Source organism: Aplysia californica, unplaced genomic scaffold (assembly GCF_000002075.1).
Source record: "Aplysia californica isolate F4 #8 unplaced genomic scaffold, AplCal3.0 scaffold00315, whole genome shotgun sequence".
Lineage (NCBI taxonomy): Eukaryota > Metazoa > Mollusca > Gastropoda > Aplysiida > Aplysiidae > Aplysia > Aplysia californica.
The window spans coordinates 500,542-518,234 of record NW_004797585.1 but is presented as its reverse complement, the minus strand read 5'-3'; the positions used below and the strand labels follow the sequence as shown (position 1 = coordinate 518,234).

At 39.8% G+C, this 17,693-nt stretch overlaps 2 protein-coding genes across 2 annotated transcripts in view; one reads left to right on the top strand and one right to left on the bottom strand.

The window, feature by feature from the left end:
- Positions 1–16,919, top strand: part of trk (tropomyosin-related kinase) — a gene marked incomplete at both ends in the record, with an annotated part of 20,968 nt that extends 4,049 nt beyond the window's left edge. The window contains 3 exon segments of the mRNA NM_001245994.1: positions 16,885–16,893; positions 16,895–16,904; positions 16,907–16,919. Of these exon segments, the coding sequence (NP_001232923.1) occupies positions 16,885–16,893; positions 16,895–16,904; positions 16,907–16,919 (32 nt within the window).
- The window catches only part of LOC101853864 (proteasome adapter and scaffold protein ECM29), a 55,807-nt gene that overhangs the window by 20,133 nt on the left and 17,981 nt on the right, over positions 1–17,693 (bottom strand). The window contains exons 18-34 of the mRNA XM_005102161.3: positions 17,598–17,693; positions 16,822–16,913; positions 16,440–16,574; positions 15,132–15,202; positions 14,200–14,270; positions 12,261–12,517; positions 11,328–11,429; positions 10,261–10,374; positions 9,501–9,593; positions 8,933–9,047; positions 8,407–8,521; positions 6,997–7,065; positions 5,817–5,934; positions 4,905–5,075; positions 2,472–2,551; positions 2,034–2,139; positions 1,060–1,107 (exon numbers count right to left, since the gene is read on the bottom strand). The exon at positions 17,598–17,693 is cut by the window's right edge and continues 97 nt beyond it. Of these exons, the coding sequence (XP_005102218.1) occupies positions 1,060–1,107; positions 2,034–2,139; positions 2,472–2,551; positions 4,905–5,075; positions 5,817–5,934; positions 6,997–7,065; positions 8,407–8,521; positions 8,933–9,047; positions 9,501–9,593; positions 10,261–10,374; positions 11,328–11,429; positions 12,261–12,517; positions 14,200–14,270; positions 15,132–15,202; positions 16,440–16,574; positions 16,822–16,913; positions 17,598–17,693 (1,853 nt within the window). The remainder of the gene's footprint in view (positions 1–1,059; positions 1,108–2,033; positions 2,140–2,471; positions 2,552–4,904; positions 5,076–5,816; positions 5,935–6,996; positions 7,066–8,406; positions 8,522–8,932; positions 9,048–9,500; positions 9,594–10,260; positions 10,375–11,327; positions 11,430–12,260; positions 12,518–14,199; positions 14,271–15,131; positions 15,203–16,439; positions 16,575–16,821; positions 16,914–17,597) is intronic.

The window sequence follows — 17,693 nt, the reverse complement described above, 5'->3', positions numbered from 1 at the left end:
ACCATCTTGTATAAGTATACTTACGACCTTAGAGCATGCATCAAAATAACATTGAATGTGTATCTAGCTTACGATTATTATTGTTTATATTGCTGCTCATTTATATTATGCATGTGATTGTAAGCCTACTTGTGTGTGCATGTGTGTGCACGGGTGTACATGTGTGTGTGTGTGTGTGTTTGTGTGTGTGTGTGTGTGTTTGTGTGTGTGTGTGTGTGTGTACACGTGGTGGAACACCAAACCAATGTGCCAGGATCTGGACAATAAAGATGTATCTTATCTTATGTCCTAGACAATCACATGTACAAATGACAACTTCGGTCAACCATAACAGGATACTCAGCAACAGGAACTTACTGAGTTTAATCTAAGGCACTGCTTTCCTATACAGACTTTGTATACTAAAACATATATATTCTAAATGACCACAACTATACAGTCTATTAATTCATAATATATGGAAGGCTATTCCACTGGCAATTTTGTAATCCAATTTTTCAACATGACAAATTTCCCTCTAACTGAACTCCTATTTAACCCTTTGCATAAAATAAAAACATACCCGATAACTAATGCAATAAACACAAAGTTTAATTATCTCACAAATTTCCTCAAACCGAACTCCCATGTAACCCTCTGCATAATATAAACACCAATCTGAGTACAAATAAATGCTCCATCAAATGTACATTTTTATTAAAAATATAATTAATAATCGAGCAATGATGTGTACCAGTTCAACTGACAAGCCATGCAGACAGAACTGACAGCATGATAGCTGAGTTGAGGTGCTGTATTCTAGGAGTCATACATAACACAAATGTCCGACTCTCACTGTGCATCCACCAAATTAGGCCTATCACTTTTTTTTTGTCCGAAACTATGTTATTCACAACTGCGTTTGCAATTGGGGATACAAGTAAAACAAACACTGTACAAAAAATTTTGATACATTCTAGAAGATAATAATAAGAATGAAATTTACGCCCCATGACAGTGGGTGACCTAATTTGGCGGACAGACGGTTAAAGTCAGACACCTGTGATATGAACAACTTACTTTACTGAGGGTCGTGCAGGCAGAGTCAGCAGCATTCCTCACAGACTCCTGGGAAATAAGGTAAAAAAAATCACTTATAAGTCTAAAAGATATAATATTACAATGTGAATGTGTCGACAAGTGCAGAATGTGACAAACTCTTCTCTGCCTGACTTGGATCGCTTTGGTCATAGCAGAGGTCACAAATCATTTTAATACTTTAATTCATACTTCTTCTATTCCTCCTTCTCCTCTGCAGATGCATTAGCCATAGTCAGATATTCAGGTAGGAATTATTATAATGCATGTAAAAAAAATGATGGGTGTTATTGAGAACAAACAAAAACTGAATAGCCTCTCCTAATCACAGGCACAGAGTAGAGTCTATCCATGTTCATTCTAGTCTGTTTTTTGTTTGTTTAAGTAAGGTTTTACGGCGCTCGCAACTGCATAAGGTCATATGAGCGCCAAGGGGTGGATGTCAACAGAGAAGTCCAAACGGGGAATAAGGCTTACTCTGCTCACCTCTCTAGCCTCAACAGCACAAAGTCTGCTTCGACTAACAATTCTACGGTGCATAAGAACATGTTAATATCCCCCCTTTGCGAAAGGACTAAAGACAACCTCAGTCAGTAACACTGCCCTGGTGGGGGGGATTCTAGTTTACTGATTATACTTGCTAAAGTATGTATCAATGCAGAAAAACATTTGGTTTGCGCCTGAGGCCATCAATATATTTATTGTATATTCTAGTAGATTTGAATCGTGATAGTAGAGCGACAACGAACAAACATTCTTCCGTCCCCCCCGTTGACATCCCGCATACTTTAGTTTTTGAGAGTTTTACCATACTTGCAACACAAATAGGTCATATAAGTGATGAAGATTACATGTATTACTAGAGGGTAAAGAAGGAGAGATAAGGAAGATAGATGTTTAATAGGAAAGACGGAGCAAACCACACCAGAGCACTCTCCAACCACCCATCCACATACTTTGATGTCGTCCCGCACACGCAGACACGTCTCCCACAGCTGGGGAAGGTCGTCGATGATGTCATCAAGGGCCCTCCCTCGTAGCAAGTCGCTCACTGCGAGACAACTGAAGGGAGAGAAAACAGGAACCTTTAGTTTAAGTAAGAGTTTTACATGAGATGGAACTCCCCAAGAAGGAGAAAGAGATGTAGGCCAAGATCCACCTGGGACTGAGATTTGGAAGAATTGGGTTTTGAGTAGAAAGAAATACATTGAAACATAACAGAAATTTTGAGCGTGTTAAAAAGTAAAACAAACCGGCAAACAACAAAAGGAAAGAAAACAGTATGACTAACCAATGGCGCCCTCCAGTCTCCCACTCGAGAGAGTATGTTATAAAAAACAGACAAGAATGGCATGTAAGAAAATACTACTTGTTCTATTTGATTCAAAACAAACCTTGATTCTCGTACTCTCCACTGATTACTTGTCAAGTTTTTCATCAAATCGTCCAAAATTTGCTTCAGAAAGGTGTCAACCTGCACAAGGGGGGGTAAAACAAAAACAGGAACAATTTACAAACAGATAATTAAACAACACTGAAAATTGAAAGATCTCATCTGTCTTCCTAAAACAGGATAGGCTAACAAGAATACAATATTGACCAAAATGCAGTAAAACCTGCTTTAAGTACAACCTGTCCAAGACAATCAGCTGTACAAACAGCCACTTCCTATACCCTCTTGTGCTATTTTAAAAACATAATGACACTGTCCAAGACATCCATCCATCTAAAACAACTCCTCTTTTCAGAGAAAATGGGTGGCCACCTTGAACAATTTCCACAGTACTCCTCTCCTCTTTTTAAAACAAAAAAAAGTACCATCATACAGCTAACAAATGACTCATTTTGACCTCAAGTTCAGACTAAACGAGTGGCAATTCAGACAGTCTTTTAAAGTAGAAAGTCAGGGTGCCATTGGTGGGTCTTATTTCTTTTCTTTCTTTCTGGTTTTCCCGTTTATTTGTCCTACTTTTCCCAGGCACTATATGACCATTACAGTGTCAAAGAGCTTCTCTTTACTTAAACAATCAACCTTCTCACAATCTTCTTGTAGTCCTGAACCAACACGTTCTTAGTAAACTCGTCCAAAAAAGTCAAGGAACAACTTGTGTTTTCACTTGTCAAATTTGAACTTAAATATCTCGCAAACTCGTTAAGTTCAGTCAACCAAACTTGGCTCACGCACTGACGACTAGACACAGTTCGCCTGTATCGCAAAGTTGCCCGCACCAGCTTCACTACGACTGCGCAGGGCACTTTGAAACACAGCCGAAAAGCATGAAAAATGGGCTAAATTTCTCTGCTTCAGCAATATTGGCATAGGTACTGTTAGCTAGAACTAAGCTTGGCAAGTGTTAAAGAGATGTCTTAGCTGTGAATATTGCTCGCTTACAAAACTTTATAAGCCAGCGTTTTTCAGCCATATTTCATTACAACACGATGGTCTAACGACGCTCGCTGCCTGACGTCTACAGAAGACGAGCCCTTGCCTGGCTTCCAGATGGCTACACGTTCCCAGTCGTTGCACATAGACTTGGGGTGTCCCCATCAGTCATACATAGGCTGCAAGAACGATGACGAGCGACCAGAAGGATCAAGGACAGACCTCGACCAGGGTCATGCCGTTTGACCAACGACAGAATCGATCGGTTCATCGTCAGACAGGCCGTGACGTCACGAACCACCACTAAAAACCACATCGGGGACCAACTACAGGTGACAGCAAATGTCCCCGAGAGCGAGGAGACAGTAAGGAACCGTATCCGTAGAGTCAGGTTCGCTTCTCGTGTCCCTGCCGGGCGCCCAAGGCACACGCACCCCACAAAGCAGTCCGCCGGGTGTGGTCTGCTCTCCATTCACAGTGGACACGACGTCAGTGGCACCAGGTAGTCTTCTCCGACGAATCCATATTCAACTTGCTGCACCCAGACATGCGAGCCCACGTCTGGAGGCTCCGAGGAGAGCTGTTCCACCCTGAGTGTATCCAGCAGGTGGCGCCCTACGGTGGAGGGTCCGTTCTGGTGTGGGGAGGCTTCTCAGCTCACCACAAGACCCCCCCCCCGTACTATATACAGGGCTATTTGACCGCGGCAAGATACAGAGAGGAAATCCTGCGTCCCCTTGTTGTTCCTCTACTGCAGCAAATGGGACCCCAGGCTGTACTGCAGGATGACTACGCCACGCCACATCGCGCACGCATCGTGGGGGACTTCCTGCAGCAGCGAGCTGTCTCCCTTATGGACTGACCAGCTTGTAGTCCGGATTTGAACCCAATAGAGAACATTTGGGATCACAGTGACCGGTGGATAAGGAACAACCACCCATCTGCACAAAACCTTCTACAACTCTTGGGCTGCCTCGTCCAGGAGCGGTAGAACCTACCGCAACAAGTTCTCCGAAGGCATGTCCTGTCCATACGTCGACGCTGTACCGAGTGTTTGGTCAAACGGGGTGGCTACACCCACTATTGACAATGTTCATGAAGAACTATGGCTGTTCAGACTTTTGAAATCCGACAAGTGTGATTTAAACTCATTTTACATGATCTTCTCGTTGTTGTTGAAATCTGAAATTGTACACACTTAATCTAGAGAGTCGAAAGCATATTTTTTGAAAAAATGAATATTTTCGGTTACTCTGTTCTTCAGTTATCTTTCTTTGAATTTTTGTTCCTTGACTTTTTTGTGCGAGTTTAGGTCCTACTTCTTTTCTTTCTCTTTGGTGTTTCCATTTATTTGCCTTACTTTTTCCCCCGCACTACATAACCATTACTGTTTCAATGTCATTCCATTCCCTCAAACTATCAAACAAACAATCAAACTTCTCACTGTCTTCTTGTTGTCCTGAACCAGCACATTCCAGATGCTGCTCATGGCCTGCTGGATCTTGGGGTTGGGATCAAATCGATAGCGGTACAACCTGGGCACAATCTGGGGCAAGTAAGCAGCCAGCTGCTCCCCGGCCTGGGCCGCAATGGTGGAGAATCCAAACGCTGCGCCCTATACAAGAAACAAAGAAAGACAACAACAGCGAGATTAGTGACTCCTCAAGATGAATGTAACATTATGCAGCTATTAAGATTACTGTATACCTGGGGTTTTTTTTGTGCCCCACTTGCATTTGTGATTTTTAAAGGAATTTGTGAATTCAAGTCGTTCATGGAATGTTGAAAGGGATGCTACTGCATTGTAACACAAAATGTTGGACAACAGAAATCACAAATTCAAAACATTCATGAAAAACGAAATGGCAAAAAAGAGTGCGTGTAAAAAACCCAGTGTGCAGTAATCTAAAACAAACCCAGATCTGATATAATTATAAAAGATTCATAAAGAGAAAATGTTCCATTGGCACTCCATAGTAAAACACAGATATCAAGCAAAGCATGCTCTCAATCTCGGTGTTGCTGTGCGTAAACATATACCTTTCAGCAAATTTCAAACTGACTTTGCTAAAAGAAGAAACAATGAATTTGTTCAATGGTTTTAGATTCCGTCAAAGCAGGTATCGACTCACATCATAACTGACAATCTATTCGTATTAGGATTTCATTACATAATAGTATACAAGTAGCAATACACATTAGATACAATACGATAACAATTTGTTGATATACACAAAGTGAAACTCGTTACAGCATGGTATATACATGCATGTACATGCACTTGTCAACACTCTCTCTCTCTCACACTTGTCTCCATGGGGAAATCAGTTGGGAGTCATAACTTTACGAGGCTCACCTTACGAGCATTCCAGGTAGCGTTGTGGTTTGCCAAATGCATGAATTTGTAGATGAGATCCGGCTGGTTGAGGTCAGTGGCGATAGCACAAAGTTCTTTGTAGGTAGACAGGCCACCCCTAGAGCAGAACAGAGACGTTGTTAGAGCCAGGAGAATATTCTGGCACAAGCAACAGAGATGTGAAAAAAAACATAATACAAATTTACATTGTTAAGATTAGTCAATATTGTCTGAGACAGCCACCTGTTGTCAAGGAGAAGAGTGCTTGTCTTAGACACACGGACGTCTTGGACAGTGTAGTTATATATTTTTTTTAACGCAAGGGAGGAAGCGAGAGGAGGTCGTTTGTGCGGGTGATTGTCTTGGACAGGTGGCAATCATAGGGTTTGACTGAATAGAGAAATGCTAATGGTCTTTAAGTTACTAAGTCACAAATCACTACTTCTTTTTTTTGTCCAGTGCCCTGATTCTGGTGCCGATATTTGTAGGTTACGTAAAAATGTATTGACATGGTGCAAATTGTTTCAAGAAAAAAGAAACAAGAAAAGCATAAAAAGAAAAAGAGGAATTGTATAGTCGGTGATGACGATGATGATGATGATGAAAATCACTACTTGTAATACAATAGCTTAATGCTGAACCAATGAAGTTCTTGGGCCAACAACTTTATAACATGTGACAGAGAAAAGCCCATTGAACTCTCCAACACAAGTTTTCTCAATCGCAGTCAAAAGCAAGGAAGCATTACTGTGTATACTCACCTATAACATGACCTCACATATAATGGGGAGGGGGAGGTGTATACTTTTGAACCTCATTTTTTGGGGAAAAATTGCTAGTGTTAGGGGACAGTATGTACAGTACATCATCAGCTCAAATAGTGTCGACAACAAAGAGTCACTGAGCTTAGTTTTAGTTTTAGTAAGAGTTTTACAAGAGTTTTGCAGCAATTGCAACACAATAAGGTCATATAAGTGCTGAGGATTAGATGCGTTACACGAGAGTAACACACATGAAAAAGAAAGAGGAGAGATAAGGACGATAGATGTTTGATAAGAAAGAAGGAGTAGACCACACCACAGCACCCACCAACCACCCACAGAGTGTGATCGAGGAATATATGGACGACCCACAACCCACACAGTTTGTCTCACAAACATGACCCAGTGACTGCACTCACCCATCTGGTGCCTTGCCGAGAGCTCCACTCTGGAACACGGTTGTGTTGGCGCTCACCTCATTCTTGGCTCTGGAAATAAGTTATTTAGTTTCAGTAAGAGGTATATGGCAACTGGGACACAAATAGGACATATAAGTGCTGAAGATTAGAGGTGCCACAAGAGAGTAACATACAAGAAAAGAAGGAGGAGCGATAAAGATGACAGATATTTCTTTAGTTTTAGTAAGAGCATTACAGCACAGGCAACACAAATAGTGTCACTAAAGAGTAACATATAAAAAAAAAAGGAGGAGAGATAAGGACAATAGATATTTAACATGAAAAAAGGGGCAAATTACACCAGAGCACCTGCAAACAGCACTAGAAGGGTTAAAGTTGGTACTGGTTTGGTTTTTCCTATCCCGATCTTTATCATTTAGTTTTGAGAAAAGTTTTACAGCACTTTCAACACAATAACGTCATATCAGTGCCAAAGATTAGAGGTACTACAGGATACAAGAGAGTAACAAACACAAAAAAGAAGGAGAATAGATAAGGACAATAGATGTTTGATCGGAAAGAAGGAGCAAACAACACAAGAGCATCCGCCAACCACACAATGAGGGTTGTTAAGGCTGGTATTGGTTTTGTTTTCTCTATCCTGATCTTTATGATTTACATTTATTTCTCTTGTCTCAGTTTAGTTTCAGTAAGTGTTTTATGGCACTTGCAATTCAATAAGGTCACATAAGTGCCGAAGATTACAGGTGTTACAAGAGAGTAACAAACACAAAAAGGAGGGAAGATAAAGACGATAGACATTAGATAGGAAAGAAGAAGCAAACAACACAAGAGCACCTGCCAACCACACAGTGAGGGTTGTTAAAGCTGGTATTGGTTTTGTTTTTTCTATCCTGATCTTTATGATTTACATTTCTCTAGTCTGAGTTTAGTTTCAGTAAGTGTTTTATGGCACTTGCAATTCAATAAGGTCACATAAGTGCTGAAGGTTAGAGGTGTTACAAGAGAGAATGAGGGAAGATAAAGACGATAGACATTTGATAGGAAAGAAGGAGCAAACAACACAAGAGTACCCGCCAACCACACTGTGAGGGTTAAGGCTGGTATTGGTTTTGTTTTTTCTATCCTGATCTTTATGACTTACATTACTTTTGTCTCAGTTTAGTTTCAGTAAGTGTTTTATGGCACTTGCAACACAAAAAGGTCATATAAGTGCCGAAGATTAGAGGTGTTACAAGAGAGAATGAGGGAAGATAAAGACGATAGACATTTGATAGGAAAGAAGGAGCAAACCACACCAGAGCACCTGCCTATTACCCACTTTTATCATTTACATTTCTCTTATCATTCACATTTCTCTTGTCTCATGAACAAAATAAATCACACACATGCTATAAAAACATCCTCCACCTTTTGCCTGTCATCAACGTGTCCACCAGCTCAGAGACCAGGGTGTCCTTCTGTTCTGGCGTACACACCTCCATGACCTGACCCAAGCCTTTACTAGCCATGTCCTGGGTCACATCTGAGGAGAAACAGAACACAAAATTGAAAAAAAGTCCACTCCAGACTCTAACTGACTGTCAGTATCTGAAGAGATATAAAACAATGTAAACTAGAAAAGTCCACTTCAGGCTCCGACTTTCCCTCAACATCAGAGAATAGAAAGACAGGATTACGAGAATAAGCATTGAGTAAGGAGAAAAAGAACACAAAATCTAAAAGTTGAATTTTTCCGACTTTGACATTACGGATATAAGCCGATACCAGGGGGGGAAAAAATCCAAAATGCTCATGTTTCACATAAATGCTGTCTTCAAAGCCGACACATGAAAATATAAGCGACATAGATTTAAATAGAAAATCAGACCTTTTTAGTATTGCCTGAAAATTAAAAGGACAAAGATACTGGTTGTGAAAAAAATCCATCACTAACCGTCATTCTCAGATAACATCCTCATGAACCCCCTCTGTATGTTCAACAACTGTTCTTGAACGGCTGGGTGCTGACCCACTTCTCGGATCAGGGTCAGAAGCCACACACAAGCACCCTGGACAAGAAAACAAACAGACAGATCACATTGCTGTACACAAAAAAAACCTCCAACAAAACCGCAAGCAAAAATTAACAACTGATTGATGATACCACTTAAACAAAAGACAACAAGAAAACAAATAGATTTATCACATCAATAACATAAAAACCAACAGGAAAGGAAAACAAGTTACAAGATTACGCTTTAAGAAAGTCAATAAGAAAAGAGGGAAAACCCCCCCAAAAAAACACCCTGCGGAGCACACGAGAAAATTAAAAGACAATATGAAAAAAACTATTATAGCCTACCACATCTGAAATATAAAAGGCAACAAGAAAAGAAAACAAACAGCTAGATAAGGAAATAAAATAGGGGGGGAGGTCCCATGGTGAAAGTCAAACAGACCTTCCGTCACAAAAGGGTTAACTTGGTTAACTTGTCACAACACATGAACAGAGCAAAGATTACCTGTCTAATGTGAGGGTTGGCGTGACAAATGTAGGTGGACAACAACGCCACCACGTACCAGTCCATGTCATCTTTTGCCCCCGCTGTTGTTTTCTGCAGGACAAAGATCAGACCATCAGACCGAATTCTTCTCCATGAGTAGCAGCTGCATCACTTTCTGTCAAACTATGATTACCAACTCAAATGGCAATACATACTAAGACATCAGAAAGCTTTATCTTAGATTTTTATCATTGAGCATTTCAAATGAGGGTTAAATGAAAATTGTAAAAGTAAAAAAATAAAGAGAAGTACAACCTGTCAAATTACCCCCCCTCCCTCCCATTACAAGCCACTTTGAGAAATATGAACAACAGACGACCCATAATGTCTTATACATTTTGAGACACAATGTGCAGGGAAGAAGCAAAGTCAGATAGAGAGAAACAAAAGAGGAAAAGAACAAAAGTAGTATAATACCAGTAGCGCCTTTCAACCACTCGCTTAGTGAGTGGATATGGGCTATATAAATGCAATTATCATTACCACCACACACACCAAGATTGTGGGTGGTTGGAGGGTGCTCTGGTGTGGTTTGCTTCTTCTTTCCTATCAAACATCTATCGATCGTCCTTATCTTCCTTTCTTCTTTTTTATGTTTGTTACTCTCTTGTAAAACACCTCTAATCTTCTGGCGCTCATATGACCTTATGCAGTTGTGAGCGCCATAAAACCTCTACTAAAACTAAACTAACACACCAAGGTTGTGTTCGCGCCTCACCTGATGCTCCTCCTTGCTGGTGGTCCACACACATCTAGCCCGGGGCGACCGGGGACCCATGGCCATGTTCACTAGCGCTTGACCGATGGTGAACTGAAGCTCTACCTGCTTGGACTGAACACAAAACAAAATTTGAGTGATTTAGCTGAAACGCAAGGTACATTCATTCGAAGCAAAGAGACAGCAGAAGATGGAGGCTCCAGTGGCTAAGTGAGTAGTGAGTTTAGACTAAAGAGTGCAGTCAAGCAAGTGTCGGAGATACGCGGATCAGATGAGTGGTCACTGGGGGTGTGTCCTTGAGCAAGATACGACAACCCAAGCTTAAAAAACAGGGCTCTGCACAGTGGCGACCAGCAATGGCATGGTTGTGAAATTGTTCTGTATTGGTGTATTATTGTGCATTTAGGTACGTATATGTATTTATGTACGTATGTATTTATAATTAAGTTTTTAATGTATGTATATATGTATGTATGTATACATGTATGTATTTGCCCTTCTGGGATAAATAAAAATGTAATTTATTTTTAAGATGGAGGTTTGTTGTGGCAAAGAGTGGGGAACCAATGGACGAACACAGCCATGGTGACAGATGATATAGCTTTAGTAAGAGTTTCATGACAATTGCAACACAAACAGGTCATCATATAAGTGCTAAATATTAGAGATGTTACAAAAGAGTAACAAATACATAAAAGAAGGAGGAGCAATATAGACAACTAAATAAGGTCATGTAAGTGCCAAAGATTAGAGGTGTTACAAGAGAGTAACAAGCACAAAAAAATAGGAGGAGAGAGAAAGTAGATAGTTTTTTTTTATAGGAAAGAAGGAGCAAACCACACCACACATAACATTTCAGAAAAAGACACTTAAACATAGTTCTTTGCCATTTAATAACAATGAAGCGTACATTAAAACAATACAAACAATTTCTCCACTTTCATTAAGTATGAACCGTGTAATAAAATACTACAATGTAATTCTCTGCCTTTCAGGCATGAAGCGCACTATTGCTCAAAACAAAACACATCAATGCCACTCTAATTAGACCAGAAATGTGTACCTACCTGCACTGCATTGAACAAACTCTCCATAGCCTTTCTCCTATGTGGGAAATCAGCGTCACCCACACAGATGTCCCCTAAGCACATTGCTGCTCTTTCCTTTGTCTGAAAACCAACATCATTAAATTGTAAGTAATCCCTTCAGCTTTATAATGAAAAATAATAATAGAGATAACTTTTATAGCGCCCTCTCCCTGTGGTTTTAAGGGTTAAACTGGTCCATTTAACGTACAACAATTCTTTCAAACACATACACACCCATAATCTGACTAAGAGTGCGTATACAAAAAGACCAGGATAATACTTCTGTCTTCAGCTATAGTCTCCACCTCTATTCAGCAAATGCATTTTATCTTTAAACAAACTGTATGTGTTATTGCACGGACCATTCATTTCTATCAGTTTAGTGTTAATCTTATGCTATTAGGTGAAATAAAATAGCAGACTTATGGGGAAGTTCCCGAAGCTAAAAAAATTGGGTGACAAAATTGGCTGCACACAAAAGTGGAATAGCTTTCTATACACAGTATAACACAGACAGCTTGAATTCGTCGGGACCGCCCTTGGTATTTCGAGGGATTTGTAGTTCGAAGGATATGTTACAAAGATAAAGAAGAAAAAAAAAGGGACCGCAGGCACAGTTCGATGGACACGTGATTTCGAGTGTTCTGTGTTCTACCTACCCGTGTTGTACTGCACTAAGAGTTTATCTGTAAGAAAACTGAACATATTATCACAATTGTAAGCAAAAATACTTACTCCATACGACCCTGCCTTACAGAGTAAGTAAAAAAAATTTATTCCACTTGATCCAGCTTTCTGGATTGATAACAACAACCACAAACTGGATTGATCCTGCTTTACAGGGTGAGGTAAAATCATCAGTTACTATTGTTTTCTTGAGACAGAGACACCATGTTTACAAAATGCTCTCACCTTGTTTGACTCATTGCTTGTCCTCACCATCGCCACCAGCTTGTTCACAAGAGACAGTTTGCTTATCTCCCCAGTCTCCTTCCCCTCTTTCTCCACCATCGGCGCACCTGCTGGTGCTGGTTGGTCAGGAGCATCATCCTTGACCTTGCTGGCACTCTCGCCCGCTGGTATGGGCAAGGCCCCATTACGTCCGACCTCTCCCATGGCGAGACAGGCCGTGTTCTTCCTCACAGCACTGTTATCTGACAGGACTGACACTGGAACGGGAAAAGATGCACAATAAAAAAAAAAACCTAAAGAATAAATACTAAATCATAAGGATAAACCTGAAGAGTAAATACAAAGAATAAATACAAATACTGACACTAGAACAGGAAAAGATGTGCAATAAATCCTAAGGACAAGCTCAAAGAATAAATAGAAATACTGACACTGGAAAAGGAAAGGATGCGCCACAAATTCTAAAGATAAACCCAAAGAATGAATCTAATAAATAATTACAAAGATTTTTTGTAAAACCTTAACTAATCTCATGTTTACAACAGACATGAAAAGGAAACAAATAATTTTGCCTTGAAATACTTTTTCCATCACACACATCATTTTTATAAGTTTTGTACAATCCATCATGCCAGATAAATAAGTAGCGCTTTTTAAAATGTTCAACATTGCTTACTGATTCAGTTCTAGTTTAGTAAAACTGAACAGCTATACACTATACATAATGTCCTAACCCTCACCTTCCAAAAAAAAAAAAAATTCTTGAAACTGACAAAGGCCTTGACCTCTTGAGAACTTGAACTAAGATCAAAGTCTACCAAAATGTAAGTGACCCATCTTTTCACATTGTACCATTGAAGGCTTCACAAATTAGAAATGCTGATGCCAAGAGAGGAGCCCGCGGACTGCTCACAACCACGAGAGGAAACGAAGCTTTCAAATGCTCAAAATGTGGCACTCTTCTTTGCCAGAGTTAGTCTCCTGGCCAAATCAGAAGACACAAATCCTCTTAACCCTATTTCTTTTATTTCGCTTTGGATTGGACATTTTCTCCTTTGAAGATGTATTGATTCATATATTAGGGGCAGAATTATTATTGAAGTCCGTTCCACCTTGAAGCTAATTTAAATCTTTGTTCCACCTTGAAGCTTCCCCGTGTCCTGATTTTGGTGCCCGTCTTTGTTGGGTACGTAAAAAGAAAGTAATGGTGCAAATTGTTATATGAAAGGGGAATTGTTGAGTCGGTAATGATGATGATGATGATGATGATGATGTTGGCGATGGTGACGGTAATGGTAATTGTGATGGTGAGCATGAGGATGATATTTATGTTAGCGATGATGATGTTCTGATGTAGGAGATGACGTGCGTATTAGTCTTAGTGTTAAGTTTGTTTGGTGCTTACTCTAGATCCCCGCCAAGCTGTCCTGGGGGGCAGGACACAACCCTCATTCCCAACTCCTCCATAGAGTGACCAAAATTTGGAAATAATTCGTCATCTTCATCCCTAGCATTTAATAAAGGTAGGCCGAAAAATCACATGGGGGCTGCTTCTAAGTGATGACATTGTTAGTGTGTTTGTTACCCTACGTCTATGCTATCATATTTTCAAAACAGTGAAAGGAATGGGGCCAATAATCTTCCTAAAAATTAACTTTCATAGTCAAAGCAGACTAACTTGTGTGCTTACAAGTTATCTCTATTGTCATTCGCAACCGGTCCCGAGGCACTTCTAGTTCGCTTTGGACATTTTCTCCTTTGAAGATGTATTGATCATTGTCATACATTAGGGGCAGAATTATTATTGAAGTCTGTTCCACCTTGAAGCTGATTTAAATCTTTGTTCCACCTTGAAGCTAATTTACATCTTATTGAAATGCTTTGAGGACAGAAATTGTAAAAAGCAAAAAATACAAAAACAACTAAAAAGGTTACTCACTGATGGTTTTGACGCTGCTAGTCAACAACTTCTCTGTGGAAGAATCTTGGGAGCTTTCCATTGAGGTTTGACTGAAGGAGAGAACAAAACAAACTTGTTCGTCAATATCAGATGGAACTTACTGATCAATACGGAATAAAACTTATTAGCCAATATGAAATAGAACTTGGTTGACATGAAACTAAACTAATCAGAGTACATGAAACAGAACTAATCAGTCTATATGAAACAGAATTTAATGACCAGTTAAAAGTACCAGTCAATACGAAACAAGTCACTGGCAGCAAATCCAGGCCAGTAAATGAAAAAAGACAAAAAACATGCATTGACTTCGAAACATATTATCATACCGTTCTGAGTAGTCGAAAACATTTTGAGGCTGATTAATAAATGTTTCAACCTGAGCTTCATAAAGCTAAAAAAAAGACCCAAATAAAAACACAGCCACGAATTACACTGGGAAGCAAAGCTTCATTTTGCTACAAAAAAAGAACAACATATACGTGTTCTACATTGGGAGCCAGTCACATCAGCCAATAGCTTAAATAGCGACTAGTCCAAGCTAAATGTGGTAGTTGTATTATTGTTTTTCTGCAATAAGAGTAAGCAGCGGCAGTATACACACACACAGATGTCAGAACATAAAATTCAATCATGAGGTAGCAGCTTCACTATCATAATTTGGAGATTTGGCAAAACCCATTTTTAAAAATATGTACTTCAAAAGAACCTGGGGAGTGGTGCATGCCCTGTACAAACCTCAGTCATGCAATAAAAAAAAAAAAAGCAACAGTGATAAAATTCCATACTATGATATTTATGATGGTGAAAAATCAGGGGTTTTTTTGTTCTTCCTGTATAACTTGAATCATCTGAGCTACCATAGTTTTGCTGCTACCCCCCTGAGTATTTTTGCCAACAAATAGTCTTACCCGGAATTTCTCATCATGATGCCAATGAGATAGCCCAGGGTCAGCAATGCTCCTAGTCCTAGCTCCGGATTCTGGTGATAGGAGGGGTGGCAATGACTATAGCTCACATACACATATACATATTCAGATAAATATATATACAGACACAAACACACGCACACACATACATACACACACACATACATGAACATTCGTACACACTCCACATCATCAACATGCACACACAGAGACAGAGAGAGAAAAAGAAGGAGATTGAGAGAGAGAGAGAGAGAGAGAGAGAGAGAGAGAGAGAGAGAGAGAGAGAGAGAGAGAAAGGAGTGAAATAATAGCATGAAGAGGGAAACAGTTATCCCACAAAGAGAGAGACCAGACACATAGCATGAACACTCATAATGACACGTGTTCTGATGCAAGTGAAAGACTTGAGTTTGAGTATCTGAGTAAAAAAGAAGTACATCCACACCATAACAGTGGTTTAGTGCAGGGAATCAGCAAGATAGATTGATAGAAACAATGGAGGGAAAGAAAGAAGAAGTAGGACCTACCAGGAGTGTCCTTTAGTTTTAATTTTAGTAGAGGTTTTACAGCGCTCGCAACTGCATAAGGTCATATGAGCGCGAGAAGATTAGAGGAGTTACAAGAGAGTAACAAACATAAAAAAGAAGAAGGGGAGATAAGGACGATAGATGTTTCATAGGAAAGAAGAAGCAAACCACACCAGAGCATCCGCCAACCACCCACCAGGGATGTCCCCCCCTACTACAAATGCAAGTGAAAGAAGCAAGAAAGTTCTGAGTCAGCTCAAAATGTACAAAACACATCTTGGATTAAATGAGGCAGCAGCACCCATCAAATAAACCAACTTTTCAAACAAACAAGACAACTCTTTGGCTCACAGCAAGTTCAAACCAGATCAACAGCTCTTAGGGAAGTTGTTTATTTCAAATATGTCTTAGAAAAAGAAACAAACAAACCTTCTCACTGCATTTGTTGTGAACAATGCAAGGAAGACCAAATCCCCACATCCAATCCACACACAGAATGTTCAGCAAAACACACAAACTCCAGAGAGACTTTCATTTTTTCTTCTTTTGTTTTTGAATGAGTTTTACATTTCTTGCAACACAAATATGTCGTATAAGTCAAAAAAAGATTAGAGGTGATACTCGAGAGAGACATACAAAGAAAAAAAAAAGGAGGAAACGTAAGGAAGATAAATGTTTGCAAGGAAAGAAGGAGCAAACCAAATCAGAGGACCTGCCAACCACCCACAGCCAGATATCTAGAATATTCTACAGCAAAGCCCACCTTGTGAGAAACAAGCTCTGTAAAGCTTTCCACCTTCTCTGTGTACTGGGCTGAAGTGAGGGAGTGGAAACTGACGATAGCACAAAGTTCAGCTGCATACCGCTTGATGTCGTCTTTAGAATTGCTGAGAAGACTCTGTAACAAACATAAAAACAGAGCAAAAAAATTACTCAATACCTCAGTGACAAGCCTTCTAGTTTAGTTTTGAGCTTTCGTAAAAGTTTTAAGGCGCTTATAAAACAATTAGGTTACTTAAGTGCTGAAGATTAGAAGTACTACTAGAGAGCAGCATTTGAAGAAAAGAAGGAGTAGAAATAATGGCAACAGAAGTTTGTTAGAAAAGAAGGAGCAAACCACACCAGAGCACCCGCCAACCACTCACCATCAACCAGTCCAGGCGTTCCGCCAACTGTGGAGCCAGAACATTCGGGACCATGGCCACCATTTCCAGCATACAGTACATCGACTCTCCATCTACGGGGGAGACCAAAGCGAAAAAAACCCGGAAATGAAGTACAGTTCACACTACAGAAACAAAGCACATCACTTCGGAAGCAAGAAATAGCATGCACACAGTGAAACTTATGGGACCAGAAAATTATTCAATTATGGGCTAATTTCCCTATGTATGTTTTAATACAAAGAATATATGTATAAGAGAAAAGCCATGATCCGAAAATCTGTTCACTATGTGCGTGCTAGGTTGTATGTACATATTTCACCTATTTACACTTTCCTAAGTTGTCTCTCTGCGAGATATAAGTGGGTTTCAACATGCATCTCAGATTTTCAGTCATTTTGATAAAATCATTCCAGTATACTTAAGTAACATACACGTACAGCTGAACCTGCTCAAAGTGCCACCTGTTGAAGACAACCATCTGTACAAACAAAAATTTCCCACCTTCGCCAAACAAACTGTGAAAGACAACGGCTACCATCAGCAGACAAAAAATAACACCAAAAATTTCAACAGATTATTACTTGTTTCCTATACAAAATATCCATCTGACTTAAGAATTTAAAAAGTCAGACGTTTAAAAAAAAAACCCAACACAATAAAATCATCATCATCATCATCAAGTGCCAGATCTGCAAAACAGACATCGATGATCATGGTTTGCCATTATAAAATGATGACTCAAAATGGCAACTCACTGGCGCTGACAGCCAAAAGTTCCTGCAACATTCGCACATATTGCTGTACGGGACCGTCATTGCCTTTGGCATTGTCCAGCATGCCACGCACAAACG